Here is a 23,080-nt window from a genome sequence, read left to right on the forward strand (position 1 = left end):
CTTTATGCGCTCCACACAGTAACCCTGCTGCGTGCTCACTAGCGCACATCCCCCCCCTCCGTTCATAAAGTCAAGTACTCCTCAAAAGGTCCGGTTTATTTCATTTTAAGAATGCGCAACAAGCAACATCTCCAGGTGCTCCTTTGAGAACCAGGGCAAAAAAGTGATGTGCACTGACTATAATACACATTGGAATGATTTCTTACTTTATTTTTTGCAACTATATTAAATAGATAAAGGTGTGCTCTCTCTAGGTCTCTCTCGCTCACAGAGACTGTGTGCTCCTTCGTGGCGATGAGGCGAGCGCCACTTATTATTATTTTAATGTATAAAAAAATAATTAAAATACTTCTTTTTTTTTATCTAGCTGGCGCCCCGAATGTATATAGGGGAAACACTGTTGTCTATGGCATGAGAAAAAAATATGTTGCTTAATTTATGTCACATTACTTTATTTTGAGTGTGGACAGAGTAGCTAGAATGAAAACAAGTTAATTTGGTTTATTTTTACCACTGTAATACAAAAAATGTGTTCAGCCCACTTTGGACTTGCTAGAGCAGTGGTTCCCAAACTTTTTCTGTCTGGCCCCCCCTTTGGAGAAAAAAAAAAATTCGGGGCCCCCCAAACACAAGTCAGGCTCAGTGGTGGTCCCTGAGATTTATTTTGAGGGTGCTGTGGGGTAGCTTGACGTTTCATAGAGGGTGCTCAAACATTTAGGGTTTCCCATTAATGTACCGGTTGCTACAGTGGAATTTTCTACTGCAACAATCCCAACGCATATACACAACGTACCCACGACTGTTACAATGAAGGCTCGATAATCAGCTCACGGCATATACAGTGGGGCAAAAAAGTATTTAGTCAGCCACCAATTGTGCAAGTTCTCCCACTTAAAAAGATGAGAGGCCTGTAATTTTCATCCGAGGTATACCTCAACTATGAGAAAAGAAAAAACTATGAGAAAAGAAAAAAAAGTCCAGAAAATCACATTGTCTGATTTTTAAAGAATTTATTTGCAAATTATGATGGAAAATAAGTATTTGGTCAATATCAAAAGTTCATCTCAATACTTTGTTATATACCCTTTGTTGGCAATGACAGAGGTAAAACGTTTTCTGTAAGTCTTCACAAGATTTTCACACACTGTTGCTGGTATTTTGGCCCATTCCTCCATGCAGATCTCCTCTAGAGCAGTGATGTTTTGGGGCTGTTGCTGGACAACACGGACTTTCAACTCCCTCCAAAGATTTTCTATGGGGTTGAGATCTGGAGACTGGCTAGGCCACTCCAGGACCTTGAAATGCTTCTTACGAAGCCACTCCTTCGTTGCCCGGGCGGTGTGTTTGGGATCATTGTCATGCTGAAAGACCCAGCCACGTTTCATCTTCAATGCCCTTGCTGATGGAAGGAGGTTTTCACTCAAAATCTCACGAAACATGGCCCCATTCATTCTTTCTTTTACACGGATCAGTCGTCCTGGTCCCTTTGCAGAAAAACAGCCCCAAAGCAGGATGTTTCCACCCCCATGTTTCACAGTAGGTATGGTGTTCTTTGGAAAAAAGTTATATTTTGGTTTCATCTGACCATATGACATTCTCCCAATCCTCTTCTGGATCATCTAAATGCTCTCTAGCAAACTTCAGACGGGCCTGGACATGTACTGGCTTAAGCAGGGGGACACGTCTGGCACTGCAGGATTTGAGTCCCTGGCGGCGTAGTGTGTTACTGATGGTAGCCTTTGTTACTTTGGTCCCAGCTCTCTGCAGGTCATTGACTAGGTCCCCCCGTGTGGTTCTGGGATTTCTGCTCACCGTTCTTGTGATCATTTTGACCCCACAGGGTGAGATCTTGCGTGGAGCCCCAGATCGAGGGAGATTATCAGTGGTCTTGTATGTCTTCGATTTTCTAATAATTGCTCCCACAGTTGATTTCTTCACACCAAGCTGCTTACCTATTGCAGATTCAATCTTCCCAGCCTAGTGCAGGTCTACAATTTTGTTTCTGGTGTCCTTTCACAGCTCTTTGGTCTTGGCCATAGTGGAGTTTGGAGTGTGACTGTTTGAGGTTGGTGTCTTTTATACTGATAACGAGTTCAAATCAGACAATGTGATTTTCTTTTCTCATTTTGTCTCTCATAGTTGAGGTATACCTAGGATAAAAATTACAGGCCTCTCTCATCTTTTTAAGTGGGAGAACTTGCACAATTGGTGGCTGACTAAATACTTTTTTGCCCCACTGTAGGTGTAAGCAGGGGTAAAGTGCTGTTTTTATAGGTGGTGTGTGGACCTCACATAGGGGGGTCCGGGGGCATGCTCCCCCGGGAAGACAATGCCTCAATCTGGTCCACTTTAAGAGCAACATGAAGAGATCTATGGATACAGCTCTCAACACCCATATGAAACAGTACTGTAAACAGATTTACTTTTTCTTTATGGATATATTACAAATTACTAGGGCCGGGACTCGATTAAACAAATTAATCTAATTAATTAGAGGCTTTGTAATTAATTAATCGAAATTAATCGCATTTTTAATCACATATAAATATTTAACCTGAGAACAGTGAGAAGCAATTTTTTTCACATGGATTTTAGTATACCATTGAATAATGACTGAATACATAAGCTTAAGCAACAAAACATTGTTTATTCTTTTTCAAGGTGGTACTTAACCAAGACCAACAGAAAAGTGCAATTTTTGCCATAAAGTGTAGCAATAGCATATTTAGGAATATAGTACATTTCAGAGATTCAGGTAGCCTATAGGTAGGTAGACCTTCTGTAAACTATAACACTTTGTTTTTTAAGTAAAACACAATACTTTCAAGTACATTCAGAACATTGGAAACCCTGACTATTAGAAAACATCTCTCTGTTGCTTCAGAGGCCATAACAGACTTTGTTGATTTAAAAAATCTAATCAATTTCAGTCCAACTCTCTCAATAACCTTGGCCAAAACAATAAACAGTTCAACATAAATTGCCAGTTGCACCAACAATGTAATAAATAGTTCAACATAAAGTGTACCATTTAAAATAAAATAAAAAAGTGCCAGTGATTGACCTCAATCCCTCCTATTCTTCCAATATCCTGTTTCAATATCCATTATCCAATAATATAGGCCACTGTTTGATCAACGCGAATTGGGTGTGGGTCTTTGTACTCCGAGTCGGGCTAACGTCCACGCTAGCTTCCACGCTAGCTGCTATATGTTTTGCATTGAGGTGATACTTGAGGCTTGATGTGCTGCGGTGATATGCAAATTCCTTTTTGCATAATTAGCAAACAACCGTGCTCTTATTGACGCTTCCATCCGTCTGTTTTTTTAAAACAAAATGTCCCATCCACAGGGCCAACCAAAGCGGTCTCATCAGCTTCTTCGTTCATGTTTGACTATTGTTCACTGTGGTTTGTTGTTGTCTGAAGTCATGAACGTTAGTTGGTGCTCCAGTATAATCGGTACCCCTGAAATCATCCAGTGAGAAACGTTCCGCGGTGCAATAATAAGTGCGATTAAAATGCGTTAATTTTTTTAACGTGTTAATTTTTGTGTAATTAATTAATCTTAATTAACGCGTTAAAGTCCCGGCCCTACAAATTACCCTTTTAAACTTTATTCTTTTTTTTTACTGTCATATAGTATTTCATACCTGTTTTTCATTTATTCTCTTATTTTTTTATAACTATAATGGTCATATAAACGTTTGCCTCAGAAATCATTGTTTACATTAATGGTGATCAAAACGTTTGAGACCCACTGAGATAACACTGAGAGTCCTTTAGCTCACTGAGCCTCTCAGTCTGACAGGAGAGAACTCTCCTCCACTTTGTTGTTGAAAAAACTCCTTATATCCGTTAGCGTAGCTCGCTAGCACCAGAAGCTAACAGCAACGATCTCAGGTACCGGTGCGCTCTCTCTCGCGCACGCACGCACACAAAATGGCTCGTTTCACACACACACACAGAGCCAAGCTTTAATGAAACACAGAGACCCAGACGTAATAGTACTGTACTGCATCATATCATTTTCGAATCAATAATCTTTCAAATTATGATTTTTTATTTTTTTCATCTTTTTAAAAAGAAATGTATAACCATTTTTCTTCCTGGTCTCTCACGCTCCCTGTCATGCCTCTGCGCCCCACACCATGGGAACCACTATGCTAGAGACAGTGACTACATGTTTTCTGCCATGGGTGATGACACATGTTGTTCTCCTCTCCTGCGAGAATCAGTTGAGCGTCTGCCCAGTAGCAAAGGGCAGCATACTTCATTTGTTGCACTCTATCACTGTGAGAAAATAAGCAGGGCGTGTCGTGTGCAGTGTTAGTGCTACAGTAGAGAAAATAAAATGGAATAACTGACAATGTCTCGCTGTTGTTAAGCACTGATCCTGTGTTTATGTGGTTTAGTGGGTAAAACCAGACCTGAAGTCGGGGGGGAGGGTCTGAGCCCCCACTCCAGCCTCACTGGCGGTCTGGGCCCGCAGCTCCTCTGCAGTCAGCAGGCAGTGGAGGCGGTACAGGATGCTGGGCAGGCACACAGCTTTCCTCCACAGAGAGGCGGGGATGGGGTGGATGGCACACAGCTCTGGAACCAGGATCTGACAGACACAATGCAATGTTACACTGCTGCAGCTGTGGAAGCTCATGTCTAATATTTAAGAATTATACCAGGACGTCATTGGCTTCTAGATGTTTTTCATTGCAGTTCAATACGAATCATGATCAATCCATAATAGCGTTTGTTCAAAAATGTCAATGGATACAACATGTAATAAAAAGTAAATCTTTGAAATCAAGCACTCTGAGACAATGTTCTTACTTCATCACCAGCAGTCAAACATTTCTAAACTGTGCAGTTACGCATTCATATATTATTATTACTATCATTTTTGGTACGAGAGCCGGACTCCTGTTCCTGGACCTGCCTGGTGGCATCACTGAAATGAATGGGGGGGGCTCTGTTTTATTACCTGTTTGTTCTGCAGACTCTCCCACTTGGCCTTCCTCTTCTCTGCGCTGCTGAGCGGCAGAGCTTTGCCTTTCTGGTTCAGGTGCCGAGGGGTTAACAGGTTCAGTCTGAGAGCAGAGGGAACAAGATACTTTTTACCTGTCCAAATAATGGTCCTGGACAAGGTGCAGTCATTACACTGGGACTTGATATCACTTTGCTTTCAAATGTGACCTTTGCTAAATCGAAATATTGTGTCAAAAATATTCTGAACATTTCTAACAGAGAACTGTACAGTTCATTGGACATTTATACAAAAAAAGTGAGCTTTTTGTATTACTTGAATTCGGACCATAATCACCCACAATACACTGGACTGGATCAGTTCAGTTCTGGTTTTAAGATAGTAGAAGGTAATGTTTCCAGCAGCAGATCTCTGTAAGAACACTACTTTCTAACTTTACAACCCCACATACTTTACTTTTTAATCTTGACCAAAGCTTCCTCAAGTGACATAATTTGAGGCAATTTCTCATACTCAACACATCTTTCTCTGGGCCCAAAAGGCGCTATACTACTTTTCTACGGGGTGTCCAAACATTTTTCAATGAGGACCACATACAGACGAATATACGAAGGGCTGGGCCTCTCACTAGAGGTTTGAAAAGTGGGCATATTAACACAGGAATACTGTGTAACATATTTTCATATATTTAAGATGTATAATATAGTCAAGCACAAGTTCCATGTGTGGGCCAAATTCCATTGGCACCCCGGGCACCCCTGTTGTACTACTTCAAATTCATTTAATTACAAATCTCAAACATCTTGAAGCGCACTTGGATGTGAAAAATGTGTGTTCTCCATTGAGACCCTTTGTTAAACCTGTTCTCTTGCACAGACTCAGGACAAAACTATAAAAATTAACCTTGAGCTTTTGAAAATTCCTATCAGTTAAAATAGCAAATAGAGCAAACTAATGAGAGTGGAGAGCCTGTGCTGCTACCTGGAGGAGGTGTGGTCCACATCAAGGAGCGGCTGGTTCAGATTGGACAGGTCCAGGTTGTACTTGGTTTTGTAGTACTCAGCAAACGTCTCGTACTCTGGAGAGGGAAACTTGCTGAGCGGCGTCAGGTCTGTGTACACGTCGGCGACATAGAAGCGATGCGGTTGGTCAAAGTTACGATACCTGTGGGGGGGAGCATGTAGAGTCATTGTGGCGCTCAGACATCGCAAGCATAGTAAAAGTGGTTTGAAGGTTCACATGGCGCAGTGGTACCGTGGAATGATGACAGCATCCTGGTAGTCCTCCAGCTTGAAGCTGAAGGGGTTCTGCTTGGTGTACTGAGTGGTAGGAATGCCGGTGCGGGCCTCAGACTTTTCAATGTCCTCCATGAAGGAAAAGTCCATGTCTAGTGTGTTGGAGTCCTCAACTGAATGAGCAGCAGAGAGAGAGGATGGTTTAAGGCAGAGTCGGCAACCCGCGGCTCTCGAGCCGCATGCGGCTCTTTAAGCCCTCTGCTCTGGCTCCCTTGAGCTTAAACAAAAATAAGAAGGAAATAAAATACAAGTATTTGTAGGACTATTTATATTTTGGTGCATGGTTGAAAATGTTTCGTATCTTGTATTTTGAGGTGATACTGTGACACATAAATAAAAAACAAAACGGTTTTAATTAGGTCAACTAAAATATGCGTCACATCCTGCTAGGGTCCCGCGCCAGCGCCTTTTCCTGAAGGTGAAGAACCTGACCCCCGGCTCGATGAGCGAACTATGGATAAATCAAAGAAAATAAAAGTATGGGAGGAACACAGGATTTAATTCTGCGTGGACAGAGTTATATGCTTTCACAGCAAACGATGCTGGCTTACCGGTGGGTTTGATATGTAGAGAGACGTTGTCAAAGGTGCTGCAGCCTTTACGTATTGGAGGAAACACACGGAAGAGGAAGACAGCTGACGATCTTCAGTCATCATTCAATCACTTAACTCTTTTTAGGGTGCAGCTATAGGTTTTATTTATTTCAAAGTGGGCCCATTTGAATTATATTCATTTTCTTCAAATGTGCAGAGGACTCCCAAGTGCTGTGCTGATTTATTTTAAAGTAGGCCTGTGTATTTTATTCTCCTTAAAATAGTTATTTGTTTATTAATGGGGGTAAAAAGTTTTCTATAATGTAATAAATAATAAATGCAAAAAAAAAAGTTTTTGTCTATGATGTAACAATATGAACAACTGTATAAGCTATCAAGCTATCAAATATGTTTTGCGGCTCCAGACAAAATTGCTCTTTTGGTCAAAAAGGTTGCAGACCCCTGGGCTAAGGTAACAAATAAACATCTTCACCAAGAAGGTATGAAGGGAACTAATTTATTCCAATGACAGTTGCTCAGTGGCACTTTAAGTCAAAATGGGCCAACTGTAGAGAACAAAAATGTCAGACCTTCCCTGGATCTGGGCCCATAGAGCATGGCACTAGCATTTTCTGTAAGCCCCGCCTCCAATCTGCTCTTTCACAGTAGCGTATTGGCCGTTCTCGGCTCAGTCAAATGAATAGAGAGGACAATAAACTTTGGATTCAGCTTTTAGCACATATTTCAACTTCTAGGACCTGATGATTTAAATATGGCTTCTGATGTGCTGAACACAATGGAACTCAATGTGTTCAGGGCAACCATCGAGACCATCCTTTTGTACGGCTCCAAAACCTGGACCTTCAATGTTTGGACACCATCAACTAGGGCTGCCCTCGACTAAACATTTTTCTAGTCGACCAATAGTCGTCAATTAAGGCAATTAGTAGGGCTGTACCCGCATATTCGACTATTCGTTCGTTGGCCAACTATTCGGGTTTCAATTTCATTATTCGGATATTCATTTTTGTATTTTCTTTGTATCTAAATGTATGCTATTAATAAAGGCGAATTGCAATATTCTTATACTATATTTATACTTTTGAATTGCACTGTTAAAATACGGAAATATATACAATCTCAGCCAGTGCTCCTGACATTGCGTTCACTCGCAGTCACGAACGCAAACGGCACGCTTCACCTCGCTTCACCTCGTTTCACCCACAAAATGCCGAAGACTTCAGCTGTGTGGGACCATTTTAAATTGGACGACGGTAAGGAGAAGGCAGTGTGCCAAATATGCGATAAGAAACTGGCCTACCACGGTGGCACAACAACTCTGAAAAGTCACCTGGATGCTGTAAGTAGTAGCCTAGCTTAGCTTAGCTGTTGTCAAGTTGCCATGATGAAGCTGCTTTATCCGCCGTTTAAACAGTAACGTTACACATGATAAAAACCTGCTCTTACTTTGCTTGGAAAATAGTTGCAAGCAAGCAACCTAATTTTTTTTTATATTAGTTTTCTAATTTAACAAGTAGGTAACAAGGTAACATGTATGACACTGTTAGGCCTGGCTATTTTATTAAAAGTATTGGTCTTATAACAGAAATATGTGTTTTGTATCTTTGTTTGACTGTTCAGGTTGTAAAATGTTATAGACGGAATTTGGAACCAGATTTGATCCCCGGGAGCTGCACTGCGGCTGGGTTAAATGCAGAGGACACATTTAGTTTTTATGTTTGCGAGTACTGAGACAATAAATACATATAAAATCGTAATAGTATCCTCTTTCTGCGCTTCTGCTTAACAGCGTGTTGTTAGGTGTCTCGGATTCGGACCGTGTTATGAAACCTCTTGGAAAAAAAATGTTCTAAAAAAAAAATACAAATCTCTCCGCACCGAATATTCGCTGCTGATTACTACCGAATATTCGGAGCCCAAAAAATTGTATTCGGGACAGCCCTAGCGATTAGTCGACTAATTGGCGCATGTTTATGATACATTATGATTTTAAATATATATTATTTTTTGTATTTACTTTTTCAAAGGCTGATAGAGCGATATTATAACAGCATGGTACGTTATGCTTCACATAAAATATAAAATAAAACTGTAATAATGAACCTTTGAAATATAAATGAAATGTATCATGAGTCACAGCGCACGGACGCAGCGGTATAAACTGCAGAAGCTCCGGTAAGGATTCTTATTGTGTGTGAACAAGCAGCGAGGACTCACACAGAACATTTAGAGCTAGCTTCTATTATTCATATCTGAATATAACAACCAGAGTTTCCATTATCCGGTAATTACCGGACTATGACCGGTAAAATATGCTGAAGACCGTCAAATCTAAAACTCTCCGGTCAAAATAATTTCCCCTTAGCGCAATACCGCATCAGTTGCGCCACATCTGTGACAGACAAGAAGAGTCAATACGCTACATGCACAGTCACTTCCTTTCTAATGTCTGACATTTAATGTGTAGAAAGAGATTTATCCTCCTGAAGGGGACATATTGACCCCTCATGTAAACAAATGCATAATGTTGCGCTATACTTTGCCGCCACACCCCATTGCAAAGCAACGCTTATTGTTTAGGAGGTGTCCTTTGATACGCAGCAGTCATCTCATTAGCTAGAACTAGCTGGATATGATCGATATGGACATAAACGCGAGAGAAGTCTAATCGGACGCAAGAGAGGGATCAGAGAGCAGATCAGCTGCTGCTGTAGACGGAGACACGCAGCTCTACATGATCACCTGCAGCTCTACATGATGCAGCTCTATGATCACCTGCAGCTCTACATGATGCAGCTCTGCATTATCACCTGCAGCTCTACATGATGCAGCTCTATGATCACCTGCAGCTCTACATGATGCAGCTCTGCATGATCACCTGCAGCTCTCATAGACTGTATATATAAATGGACGTAGTGTCCGTGACGTCACCCATAGGATTCTGCAGAGTTGCCGAGAAGCCCTTAGTAGGCGGAGTCGGTCACTAACGCTTGACAGCGACGTCAGAGTCTAATCCCGCCTGCTCCAAATAAGGGCAAAGAGGCGGAGCCGAGGCGGGACCTGCTGCCTCCGAACTGGAAGTAAACAGAGCTAGTTCAGGCTAAGAAGCTAAGCTAACATGAAATACATGCATACCAAGTTACTGCTAACAGTGTAGTTCCCCTATATCAGGGGTCTGCAACCTTTTTGACCAAAAGAGCCATTTTGCTCCCTTTTCCCCCCAAAAAAAATTGTCTGGAACCGCAAACCTATTTCATAGCTTGATAGCTAATAAAGTTGTATTTATTGTTATATCAGACAAAAACTACAATTTGTTTTTGCATTTATTAGGCTATTTATTACATTATATAAAACTGTTAACCTCTAATAAGAAACAAAGAACTCCTTTCAGGAGAATTAAAAATAATACACAGGCCTACTTTAAAATCAATTAAACAACGCAGTTGGGGAGTCCTCTGCACATTTGAAGGAAACAAATATATAATTAAAATGTGTCCACTTTGAAATAAATAAAACATATAGCTGCACCCTAAAAAGAGTTAACGGTGGGGTAGGTAAGAATGGAGAAACCAGCTCGAGTGCGCTAGAATTTGAAAATACACAACCGGGAAAAATCTGCTTCTTCCTTCAGACTTCCTGACAGAGCCCCTCCTCCAACACACACGAACGCGCACATGACCAATGAGGGCACGAGATAAGTTTGTGGACAGATGGAAGGCCGACAGGCAGGTAGTCCATCCAGTTATTTTAGCAGGGCCGGCTCAGATGATTGGTCATGCTTTTTACAGCGCTACGGCTTCCAGAGATTAATTTGTGTATGTATTTATTGTCAAAGCATTTCATATATTCATTGCTATCGGGATGTTAAGAGCATTCCATGGAATATAACAAAAAGTGTTTTCTGAAATAAATTACATACCCCATTGAATTATGACTGAAGATCGTCAGCTGTCTTCCTCTCCCGTGTTGTTCCTCGATACGTAAAGGCTGCAGAACCTTTGACAACTTCTTTCTACATATCAAACATATCGGTAAACCAGCATCGTTTGCTGTGAAAGCATATAACTCTGTCCACGCAGAATTAAATCCTGTGTTCCTCCGGAACTTTCCTTTGATTTATCCATAGTTCGCTCATCGAGCCGGGGGTCAGGTTATTCATCACCCGCAGGAAAAGGCGCTGGCGCGGGACCGTAGCAGGATGTGACGCATATTTTAGTTGACCTAATTAAAACCGTTTTGTTTTTTATTTATGTGTCACAGTATCACCTCAAAATACAAGATACGAAACATTTTCAACCGTGCAACAAAATATAAATAGTCCTACAAATACTTTTATTTTATTTCCTTCTTATTTTTGTCTAAGCTCAAATGAGACAATCTGCAAGAGAATTACCTATATTTTGTTATTCTTAATGCTTGTCATTCACACGTTAAGAAAATAAATACATAGCAGAACAATTGTGGCGATGTCAGGGTATATGCAGGAATCCTGAGGTCAAATGTAATAACTTTTAAGACCTTTTTTAAGACCCTTTCCGTACATTTTAAGACCTCATCGCAACTTTGAGTTCTAACCGGTTACATTGGCGACACACTTTACCTCACATTTACTATATTGATTGTAAGATAGCAAAACTAAACAGAGTGCAGACAGACTACTGAAGCCTCCTCTCCACATGAACTTCAACCTCTCTGTGAAGGTCAGGTTTAATGCAGTATGCTGCTTTGTTGCTTCTGTACTCTGTGCTCTTTCATTCCAGTAAAACTCCTCAGAAACCATTAGAAACCAGTATTTGACCAATAAACAAAACAATTGACAAAACTTTGAACTATAAAATATGTTAAACTTTGGTGAGCTTCAGCGGGGTAATGCCATATAGGAGCTCCCTCACAAATACCAAAGGGTTAAATTGGGCTGGGGCTGTCCGGGGCTGAGCCCTGGCACATAGGACGATGCTCTGACGTCATCACCCTCACACATTTGTCATATGTTTACAAAAAAGGATATATATGTTAAGACTTTTCTCGTTCTTAATATAGACTATATTTAGGGTCGATATGTGTTGACTTTACTTTAAAATAGCAGATCTCTGTGACCGGATATAGTTTGGCTTAGACCCAGGCCCCACGAGGACGCATACGGTAAAACGCATGCGCAAAAAAGGCTTCCGTTCACACGCATTCGATTCATTAACGTGTCCGTTCACACTAGACCGCTGGAAATGCTGGAAACGATGTAGTACATATGTCAGGCCTGTAAGTGGCGCTGCTGCCGCCCGAAATACACCAAAAGCAGCAAAGAAGACCCCGGAGCATGGTTGCCCTTCTGTTTATTCTCCGCGGTGGACGGCGTGTTCTCCTGCTGTATCTCTCAGGTAGTCCACCAGCAGATGAAAAACACCCACCTCTCCGCCTCTTCCAAGGGACGAGGGGACCGTGCGGCAGTTTCCGTAAAAAAAAAATTCCGCCTGTCAACATGTCCGTTAAAGTTTAAATCTTCCGTACAAAATTAGAAAATTGCCGGTCAGAGGTCTTCTTTGTTATTTGAGCTTTAAAACAAATTGATAACGCCTCTGTTCCCTGTATAATAATATAATAATATTTAATAAACGGTGCCTGCCTCTCTTTTCCTCCCCCTCTTCTGACAGCCCAGCAGCAGCAGGAGACGTGGGGAGAGGGAGGCGGGCTATTTCATCGTTATCAGAAAATGATCATATAGGGCTTACACACGGAGCCGTTGGACCCCCAAAAGCGTTGTGTATGCCGGTCTACCCACCTTGGGACCCGTTACCGTAGTCGTTTAGTTCCCCCCCCCTCCCCACACAGAGCGGAGCAAGGCAACGAAACTTAAAATAATAAGCAGCATTTTACGGCGCGCTATGCATGGGGCCGCCTTGAGGGGGTTTCCCGACATGTCGTTTCAGTAAATTAAAGGATGTTTCATGTTGTCGTTGCTGTGGACCTTCTTAATACCTTGGAAAATGCCGTTTAATACTTTTTAATAGCCCTAATTTTCGCTAAATTGATTTATCAACTTTTAATACTTTTTAAGACCCTGCGGACACCCTGGATGTTCAGCTTAATGAGCCTTGTTCAACATAATTTATTTAGCTAATACTACAGCAGGTGAACCAAGTCTGCGTTTCGCTGCATTCCTTGATCTCCAGTTATAACGACGGACTCCATCGCCCGGACCTAACGGAGCCGCAGTGGGCTAGCTCCGGGACGCCGGCTGGAGCTAGCCCCCTGCGGCTCCGTTAGCTCCGGCGGCCACCACCGGGATAATTGGGTCCCCTATTAACATTTGCTCCTGTTTAGCATTATGGGCGTCATAGCCATAGACTATAAAAGTCTTACCCAAGGCTGAATCATAAACTAAAATGTATGTATGTATAAAGGTTTACATCCTTAGCTGGCTAATGAGTAACAATTTACGCTACCAAGCACACAAACACCTGCGAACGGGATTAACATGTATAATATTATCATTTTAGACTTCTTGGAAGTTCTGTTAGTACATTCAAGCGCACAGCACGACATTTTAATTGTCTGGTATTTGTAACAATATTCCCTAAAAGGCACAATCACCACGAACACGGCTAAAGCTAAAGGGTCAACTACAGTACTATGACTAACGTTGTAGCCTCTATGGTTGTAGCCTAGCAGAGTGGACAAGTTGCTGTTAGCTGACAGTGAGGCATGTACATGTCCATCAAAGTGACCACGCCCTAATTTATGCAAAAACGTTAAGACCTAATATAAATAAAAGGGTCCTGTTACAAAACAATTCACTCACAGATTCATAATCATGTAGGTGGAATCTAACCATATCGATAATAATATTTATTGCATCCAAGAAATGCAGAAACGTAGAAAACATGTTTTTTTCTGCTGTAAAGTTGGGCATTTTAACATGGGGGTCTATGGAAATTGCTCCTTTCTGCAGTCAGTCCCTAGCGGCCCATGTATGAACTGCAGTGTGTTGCAATTCCGAATTGGCGTCCCGGCTGTTCCCCAGAGTTTGCCGCTTGGCAGCTCTACATGATGCAGCTCTACATGATGAAGCTCTATGATCACCTGCAGCTCTACATGATGCAGCTCTGCATGATCACCTGCAGCTCTGCATGATCACCTGCAGCTCTGCATGATGCAGCTCTGCCTGATCACCTGCAGCTCTGCATGATGCAGCTCTGCATGATCACCTGCAGCTCTACATGATGCAGCTCTATGATCACTTGCAGCTCTGCATGATGCAGCTCTGCATGATCACCTGCAGCTCTGCATGATCACCTGCAGCTCTATATGATGCAGCTCTATGATCTGACATGCAGCTCTGTTCACTGTGAGCGGAGCAAAACACACACTTCAAGTTGGAACAAAAATCCCTCATCATGAAAGGAAAGCTTTATTGTTTTCTGAGGTCAGAATGATTATATACAGTGGGGCAAAAAAGTATTTAGTCAGCCACCAATTGTGCAAGTTCTCCCACTTAAAAAGATGAGAGGCCTGTCATTTTCATCCTAGGTATACCTCAACTATGAGAGACAAAAAGAGAAAAAGAAAATCCAGAAAATCACATTGTCTGATTTTTAAAGAATTTATTTGCAAATTATGGTGGAAAATAAGTATTTGGTCAATAACAAAAGTTCATCTCAATACTTTGTTATATACCCTTTGTTGGCAATGACAGAGGTAAAACGTTTTATGTAAGTCTTCACAAGGTTTTCACACACTGTTGCTGGTATTTTGGCCCATTCCTCCATGCAGATCTCCTCTAGAGCAGTGATGTTTTGGGGCTGTCGCTGGGCAACACGGACTTTCAACTCCCTCCAAAGATTTTCTATGGGGTTGAGATCTGAAGACTGGCTAGGCCACTCCAGGACCTTGAAATGCTTCTTACGAAGCCACTCCTTCGTTGCCTGGGCGGGGTGTTTTGGATCATTGTCATGCTGAAAGACCCAGCCACGTTTCATCTTCAATGCCCTTGCTGATGGAAGGAGGTTTTCACTCAAAATCTCATGATACATGGCCCCATTCATTCTTTCCTTTACACGGATCAGTCGTCCTGGTCCCTTTGCAGAAAAACAGCCCCAAAGCAGGATGTTTCCACCCCCATGTTTCACAGTAGGTATGGTGTTCTTTGGATGCAACTCAGCATTCTTTCTCCTCCAAACACGTCTAGTTGAGTTTTTACCAAAAAGTTCTATTTTGGTTTCATCTGACCATATGACATTCTCCCAATCCTCTTCTGGATCATCTAAATGCTCTCTAGCAAACTTCAGACGGGCCTGGACATGTACTGGCTTAAGCAGGGGGACACGTCTGGCACTGCAGGATTTGAGTCCCTGGCGGCGTAGTGTGTTACTGATGGTAGCCTTTGTTACTTTGGTCCCAGCTCTCTGCAGGTCATTGACTAGGTCCCCCCTTCTGGTTCTGGGATTTTTGCTCACCGTTCTTGTGATCATTTTGACCCCACGGGGTGAGATCTTGCGTGGAGCCCCAGATCAAGGGAGATTATCAGTGGTCTTGTATGTCTTCCATTTTCTAATAATTGCTCCCACAGTTGATTTCTTCACACCAAGCTGCTTACCTATTGCAGATTCAGTCTTCCCAGCCTGGTGCAGGTCTACAATTTTGTTTCTGGTGTCCTTTCACAGCTCTTTGGTCTTGGCCAGAGTGGAGTTTGGAGTGTGACTGTTTGAGGTTGTGGACAGGTGTCTTTTATACTGATAACGAGTTCAAACAGGTGCCATTAATACAGTTAACAAGTGGAGGACAGAGGAGGCTCTTAAAGAAGAAGTTACAGGTCTGTGAGAGCCAGAAATCTTGTTTGTTTTTAAGTGACCAAATACTTATTTTCCACCATACTTTGCAAATAAATTCTTTAAAAATCAGACAATGTGATTTTCTTTTCTCATTTTGTCTCTCATAGTTGAGGTATACTTAGGATGAAAATTACAGGCCTCTCATCTTTTTAAGTGGGAGAACTTGCACAGTTGGTGGCTGACTAAATACTTTTTTGCCCCACTGTATTATAGGTCTATACATGTTGATACAAAGCTAGACTACTAACTGACTCACTGCTGCTGTTTTCCTCAGAGTCTGAGAAAGCAACACACGTTGTCAGATAATTAAGCTCCGTGTTTGGTTATGAAGCTGGCATTCAGGAAGCTGCGCTGTGATAGCAATAATTTTTCAAATTATGATTTTTTTTTTTCATCTTTTTTTTTTTTCTTTCATCTTTTTTAACTGCCCTTTACTCACTCAGAAATATCCACACTTTAGATTTCCTGCCCGACCAAATCAATTCAATGACAAGGCTCCGCTCCGAATGAAGTCCGAGGGGGTTTCCGGCTGACGCGTCACATGCGGCGCACCGATGGAGCTTTTTTCTTTCTTTATAGAATAATTTCTCGTATATATATATATATATATATATATATAATTATTTATTTTTTCAACTAATCGACTAATGAAAAATTGCTCGATTTAGACTTTATTAGTCGACTAATAGGGGGCAGCCCTACCATCAACAGCTCAATGGGTTCTGTAGCTATAGCCGCATTCACACCGCGTACTTTGCAATACTTAGTGCCAACACTTATTACTAGGGATGTAACGATATTTCGAATATCGCGGTAAATAAATGTCTCAATACCGTCGTGAGGCTGACAAAACCTTTATTTAACCAGATGGTCCCATTGAGATCATCGATCTCTTTTTCAAGGGAGACCTGTTTTTTTTCTATATCGCGATAAATATCGTACCGTGAGTTTTTGGTATCGTTACATCCATACTTATTACCCCAGGTCACAAAGTACTAATTTCGTTCACACCAACGCAACTCCGGTTCAAGCTCCGTGCTAGAGCTTTTCAGGTTCAGAACCAATTCTTCGGTTTAGCGCCGGCTCTTTTCACACCGCCCAGAGTCCGACTGGTGCTGCGTCATTGCGTCATCGTTTGCGTCACGACGTAACCGTTTGCGTGCCTGCTTCATAAAGCCAAACCGCGCGGACAATTTTTTGGTGCTTGAAACAAACCGGATTCCGGAGCTAAGAGGCTGCTCCGCTGCGGTGTGAAGAGGAAAACCCGGTGCTTTTCAAGCCCCAGCTCTGAACCGGCCCTGAAACACCGTTGGTGTGGATGAGGTAAGAGAGTACTTTTCCCTGAGGGAAGATTACGCAAATGAGTCGCTGACGTCACTTCGTCTTCTTCTGCTTTGGGTTTACTGGCAGGCTGCAAACAACTTCACGGCGTATACTGCCACCTGAAGTCCCCGGCCGGAAGTCCTTCCGAGTAAATTGCCAGAACACCGACACCTCCTCAAAATCTATCCTGGAAGCATCACCTGAAGTTACAGCAGGTATACGACAACAGCCCACACATTTGTTTTGCTCTGATGCAAGAAAAATGTCAGACTCGATCTGACAATAAAGCAGGGCTGTGCATCTTCACTGGTCTCACGATTCGATTACGATTATCCTGTCAACGATTCGATTCAATTCGATATCCCGATTCATACCAATGCGTTGCATCCTCAATTTTCTATATTACTGCACATGGCTTATTTTTCATCAATGCATAAATGCAGTAAATACATATGAACTCTCTTTTTATTATTTAGAAAGTGCTTCAGAAATTAGCATAAATGTATTGACATTAATTTATAAACCAAAATAAATGAATTGTATAGGTCTAGCCTCCCTATATCTGTGTGTGAAGTTGTTCCATCCTCAAAAACAAAAAAAATAATGCTTCTGCAGTCTAGCTGCAGCTTCTAGCAACAGTCTTCTATTAAAAAAAGGACACTGAATGTCCTGAATGTGGCATCACACACAGGACATGAGTCTGAACGCAGCAGACAACAGGAGTATTTACAATAGCATATACAAACAAAAATACATTCTCTGTCTTACCAGTGTTTCCCCTACCATTGTCTTGGCCGGGCGCTGCGCCCTGCCAACGGAGCCCCGCGCCCTGCCTGAAATTCAAGGTGTTTTTTTTTTTTTTTATTTAGAAAAAAAAAAAAAAAAAAAGCACCAAATTGCAACTGAAGTAATCTATCTACGGTCACTTTTCACATTGAACATGTGCTCTTTTATTAAATAAACTAAACGCCTATGTTATTTATCCAATGTATGTGCATGTTTCAGTGTCCACTGCTTTGCGTATTCACATTCTCCCTCCGCTGTTTCTGAAGGGCGGGGCTCCGCTCCGCTCCCCCCCCCACACACACAGGAACGCAACAACGAACGTAGCGTGCGCATTCTAAAAATAGCTCACAGATGGTGAGCAGGTACCGCGGTTTTGAACTACAGTATTGAATTTGACAGAAAACAACAATGAAACGCCAGCAGCAGAATAGTATAATGAGTTGGGTGAAAAAAAAGACAGGAGATGTGAGTTGGTTTATTCAGTAAATTAGCTCAGGATAATTGGATGTTCTGTCTACACCTGTTGATGTGAGGCTAATGCAGGATTTGCTAGCTTGGTTCTGCCGGATATGTAGGCAACACAAACAGGGGGTTGTGAGAGGGAGCCAGACCCGGGTCTTTATAGAGTCACCCTGCCAGTCCTACAGAAAGGACAAACTTGATGTTCATATGGCATCTGAGCATCACAAAATAGCCTGTCAGCACCAGTCGGGTTTGACATCAGGTACAAATTATATATATATATGCTATTTAGATTATAATTGTCTCAATAACAGACAGACAGAATTGTGCTCCTTGATAATGATGATACATTTCATTTCAGGCAACACCGTCCTTGCGTCATTTGAGCCAACAGTTATCCTGGAGCACGAGGCTGTGGTGGGGGCATTCAAGTGCTTATATTGGCTCATCAAGCATGAAATAGCCCACCACACAAACTATCCAGCCTTGCTGGAACTGGCTAATCTTTTGGGCTGCACCTATTTCGACAAGCTTCATGTATGCTTATTTTTTATTAAGTTAAAAATATGTTTTGTATTTTTTTGTTAGTTTTAACAGATCGTTATATTGACAATTATTTGTATATGTTTTTATGGCATAATAGTACATTAGTTTAATAATTAATATGCATTTAAATGTCCAGCATCTTTAAATGTAACATTTTCCAACTATTTTTCAGATTGGCCAAAAAACCAACTACAGATCTCATCGAATAATCGATGAGATGCTAGAAATTCTTGCAACAGTGGTTGAGCAGCCCATATTAAGGGCCATTGCTCAGTCAAAAGCGATTGGACTGGAAATAGATGAGACCACAGATGTTTCTGTGTGCAGACAAATGGACATCCATGTCAGGTAAGCGTAATCAAAGTGTAACATTTCATCGACTAATAACATTTCAATACATAGTTTGAGGGGATAATTTAAATGTATATATGAAATGTTGTCATATGGACATAGATACTTGGACCAAGAGGGGAAGCTCTGGAGCCAATTCCTGGATCTGATCTGCCTGACTGACGGTAAAGCAGATTCTATAGTGTTGGCTTTAAAAAACATTATTCAGATGAAGGGCATCCCTGTACATCTAATCTTTGGACTAGGAACTGACGGCGCTGCAGTTATGACAGGTAGGTCAAACAGGTTTTTTGTATTCAATTAAACTGGATTTTGAATATTTCTTTCTTGTTAAATTCATTAACAAATGTATTCAATAGGAAAACACAATGGGGTTGCAAAACAGCTGTCCAACGAATGGCCATGGCTCCTCAGTGTCCATTGTGCTGCACATAGGCTGGCTTTAGCCTGTAAGGACGCATCAGAAGATGTGCCTTACATGGCAACATTCAGAGACCATTTAGAACAGCTCCACCTGTACTTCAGGAATAGTGCAAACCGCTCTGCTTCTCTGAAGGCAGCTGCAGAGGTTCTCGGTGTGTGTGAGCTGAAAGTGAAGGTAAATATTTTAAACCTCAAATAAATTGAGATATTAATATTTATACTAGCAACTGTTTTATCTGTCATTATTAGCAAGTAAAGGACACACGGTGGCTCTCTCAACATGAGGCTGTAAAAAACCTCAGTAAGAATATCTCTGCTGTACTGGGAGCCTTGGCAGAGGAAGTGGAGATCCGTAAATGTCCTACTGCTAAGGGACTCTACTCATTCCTTGCCACCTATCGCTTCATTGCCGCCCTTCACCTGCAAGCCGATGTGCTTCCGCACCTGGCACGTCTCTCTAAGCTTTTTCAAAGGGAGGACGTCATGTTCCTGGCAATCAAAGAGCAGGTGTTTTTACTAACCCAAATCATCTGCTATATTTTAAATTCATTTTGATTTTGCAAAACATAGGTTACCCCAATTTATCTTTTCATCTGAGTCAATTTGGTTAATTTCCTAGGTCCCTGTCACACTGGCATTGATAAAGGGCATAAAAGATTCTGGGGGTCATCAACCGGGTTCACACTTGGCCAGACTACATCAAAGTCTTGATGACCCTTTGGGACTGGGTGCATTCAGCATCTCTGCCGAACAGGAGAGAGGAAGAAGAGGCCAGGATAATACAGGGGGCAGACAGCAGTATTGGCAAAGATTTCAATCACAGGTATGATTATGTAGCTTTTGGCTGACATCATTGATGTAACTTAAATTTAGACTGAAGAGTTTACTGACATTTTTCCCCCACTGTTTGATGAGGTGATGGATCCGTATTTGGATGGCCTGATTGCCCATCTTGAGAGGCGGTTCAGTGAGGTTGGAGTCTTGGCTGCTTTTGGAATACTGGGTCCATAATCAACTACACTCCCCAATGACATTACACACACACACCTGAGGACACTGGTGGGGAAGTTTTTTTCCGATGTCGATTTCGACACAGTCCTTGAGGAATGGGCTTCTTTCAAGGAACAAGTCGTCTCTGGTCCTCTGAAGGTAACTTTAAAATGTAACATTCTCACATGACATTATCATGAGCAATGCAGTGTGTTAATCAAATGAACCTTTTCAGAACAAGACACAGCTGGACATATTGTCAGACCTGTCCTCAAAATATGAGGAGTTTGGGGTCCTGTACCCAACCATTAGTCAGCTGGCTGCCATTGCCCTCACTGTCCCTGTCAGCAGTGTAAATTGCGAAAGGGACTTCTCCACCCTGAATAGGGTAAGAAATACCTCTCACAATGGCATTTGGCGTTTTAAGTTATCAGTATTTTTTATCACTTTTAAAGCTTAACATTGAATTTATTTGCAGGTCAAGACAAACATCCGCAACAGGCTGCAGGGGGACCATCTTGCAGCCTGCATGCGGATCTCAATAAATGGGCCAGAGGTGTCGGACTTCCCATACCAGGAGGCACTGGAAACCTTCTTCAGAAAACCCAGGAAGATCCACTGTAGCAAAAATAAGTGCTCACTGTGTGGATAAACACAGTGTGCCAGGATGTTGCAAAGAGTTTGTACTGATGTTGTGTTAATAAAAATAATACGATATTACGACGGCTTCATGTGCGTAAATTACATTAATAGATGTTTCCCCAAAAAAATGTGGGTGCCCCCCCATTGGGGCCAGCACCCTGCCAAGGCAGTAAACCTAGGGGAAACACTGCTTACTGTTACATAAATCCCATGAATGTATGAGATTAAGTTAGCTTCATTATATCTCAGTGATTAAGTGAATAATAAAGTTTCTATCAGGTTAGTATCAGCCTGTCACTCATTATTTTCAGGGAGGGGGCGGGGTTTGGAGGAACAGAGGAGACGTGATCGCGGAAGCTTTTTTCCTCCTGCCTTCACAAACTTTACACACGTATATATCGTCTGGAAATTGCTAGACGACATTCATACTCTGCAATCCAAGACTTAATTAAATCCACCAAAAACCTGACATGATTGTAACGCGATTATTTTTGAAAAACATAAATCCCTGTGTCTCTGAGCCGCAGCGACACGGAGTGATTCAGAGCGGGTCCTTCTGCTGTTGGATCTGGACTGGTGTTCGTGTGTTGGTGGATAAAGCAGACTGCTCTGTGTTTGGTGTTGCTGTGCCGCTGTCACGTCTGTTACCTGATCTCTGCGTCACCATGTTTAACCATGAGTAGTTGATTAAAGTAGTAGTAGTAAAAAAACACATATATACAATAAACTAATTACCAGACATCTAGTTTCCAATGCAAGTTAATGGAAACAAGTCTTATTGAGCTTAATTACATCATAGTATGACATAGTATGAAGTTGGAGTACCACTTCCTAGGGGAGGTTAATGCAATAAGTTTGACAGTGATTGTACTGACCAACATTCAAAGGTAGAACGCAGTAGGCCGAGTCAGCCTGCGTGGGCTTGAACTCCAGTGCAGGTTTCTCCAGACGGAGGATGTGGGAGAAGATGTACTGGTGCAGGCGGGTGATGAGGTCCAGCTGGGCGGTGGTCAGTGTGAAGCCGGACTTCTGCAGCTCGATGGAGATGGTCACCTCACCCGAGCGGGTGTACACCGGGAAATGGGGGATCTGGACAGAAAAGAAGCATCAGCTACCATCTACAACCAATGACAGCCATTTCTCTCTTTCTTTCCTTAAGAGTCTGATGTGAGAGAATAATGGGAGGTGACGTACTCGAGGTATGGGTTTGGCAGTCAGGATGCCGAAGCACCTGGTGGTGTCCTCCGGTGGGTACAGCCTCCTTCTGCGAAAGTTGAGTTCATCAGGGAGGGGGGTGGTGAGCACCATCCCGACCACATATAGGTAGTACGTCTGCTCTGGCACTGCGTAACTGTCCTGCAGACACTCAGGTATCTGAGGAGAAGTGAAGCAGAAAAACATTGAACAATTCAACAGGATGCTCGCCATTTGTAACAAAATAGTAAGCACGTCATAAATAAGACGTCATTAAACATTTGGAACATTTCTAATGTTTTTAGAGCGATAGGAAGATAAACATGAATGCCAAGACCCTAAAGGGGACCTATCATGCAAAATGCACTCTTGTACGTCTTTTATACATTGTAGGAGCCATGAAACGTGTTTAGTAATCCTTTATGTTTTAATATAAGATATTTTTTTGAGTACTATTGATTGGTTGGCTTGGGTTACATGGATATGGGCGGCACTCATTACAATCCTGTTCACCTGCGTGAGGTGTGTGTGTGTGGAAGACACAGGGCCGTTGTACTTTTTTGTTGACCGTAAGATTTACGATTGCTTTGATTATTATAACAATGTGTATGTCTGATCACCGAGTTTTTTGTGATTAAACTACAATACTATGAAACAGAGCTTTTGATCTCAGCAATTTTTTTTTTTAGCGTGTCATACAACATCAAAAA

At 42.0% G+C, this 23,080-nt stretch overlaps 2 protein-coding genes across 8 annotated transcripts in view; one reads left to right on the plus strand and one right to left on the minus strand.

Annotated features, from left to right (window-relative positions):
• Positions 1-23,080, minus strand: part of dicer1 (dicer 1, ribonuclease type III) — a gene marked incomplete at its 3' end in the record, with an annotated part of 94,649 nt that overhangs the window by 45,468 nt on the left and 26,101 nt on the right. For all 6 annotated transcript variants that reach the window (XR_013810328.1, XM_079693739.1, XM_079693742.1 and 3 more), the window contains 6 exons: positions 22,371-22,550; positions 22,052-22,265; positions 6,234-6,387; positions 5,961-6,143; positions 4,977-5,082; positions 4,429-4,604 (listed from right to left, as the gene is read on the minus strand). Coding sequence is in view for 5 of the 6 variants with exons in the window: in XM_079693739.1 (XP_079549865.1) it covers positions 4,429-4,604; positions 4,977-5,082; positions 5,961-6,143; positions 6,234-6,387; positions 22,052-22,265; positions 22,371-22,550 (1,013 nt within the window). The remainder of the gene's footprint in view (positions 1-4,428; positions 4,605-4,976; positions 5,083-5,960; positions 6,144-6,233; positions 6,388-22,051; positions 22,266-22,370; positions 22,551-23,080) is intronic.
• Positions 14,067-21,254, plus strand: LOC307047036 (zinc finger protein 862-like). 2 transcript variants are annotated; one of them, XM_079693746.1, is made up of 10 exons: positions 14,067-18,486; positions 18,586-18,761; positions 18,943-19,118; positions 19,224-19,393; positions 19,481-19,719; positions 19,794-20,051; positions 20,164-20,367; positions 20,460-20,693; positions 20,770-20,922; positions 21,013-21,254. In XM_079693746.1, exons 1-8 carry the CDS (start codon positions 18,300-18,302, stop codon positions 20,553-20,555), a joined length of 1,506 nt encoding a protein of 501 aa, XP_079549872.1. In that variant the 5' UTR covers positions 14,067-18,299; the 3' UTR covers positions 20,556-20,693; positions 20,770-20,922; positions 21,013-21,254. The 2 variants fall into 2 exon arrangements, with proteins under 2 accessions (XP_079549872.1, XP_079549871.1); XM_079693745.1 differs by having other exon boundaries at positions 14,069-18,761.

This window comes from Notothenia rossii (genome assembly GCF_949606895.1).
Source record: "Notothenia rossii genome assembly, chromosome: 7".
Lineage (NCBI taxonomy): Eukaryota > Metazoa > Chordata > Actinopteri > Perciformes > Nototheniidae > Notothenia > Notothenia rossii.

What these genes read in the sequence shown, in the direction of transcription:
- LOC307047036 (XM_079693745.1), top strand. Translation starts at nt 18,300, where the DNA reads ATGCAGGATTTGCTAGCTTGGTTCTGCCGGATATGTAGGCAACACAAA. An exon ending in CGGCGCTGCAGTTATGACAG is followed by an intron (nt 19,394 to 19,480) that starts GTAGGTCAAACA and finishes TGTATTCAATAG; the next exon opens with GAAAACACAATGGGGTTGCA. An exon ending in GGCAAAGATTTCAATCACAG is followed by an intron (nt 20,368 to 20,459) that starts GTATGATTATGT and finishes CTGTTTGATGAG; the next exon opens with GTGATGGATCCGTATTTGGA.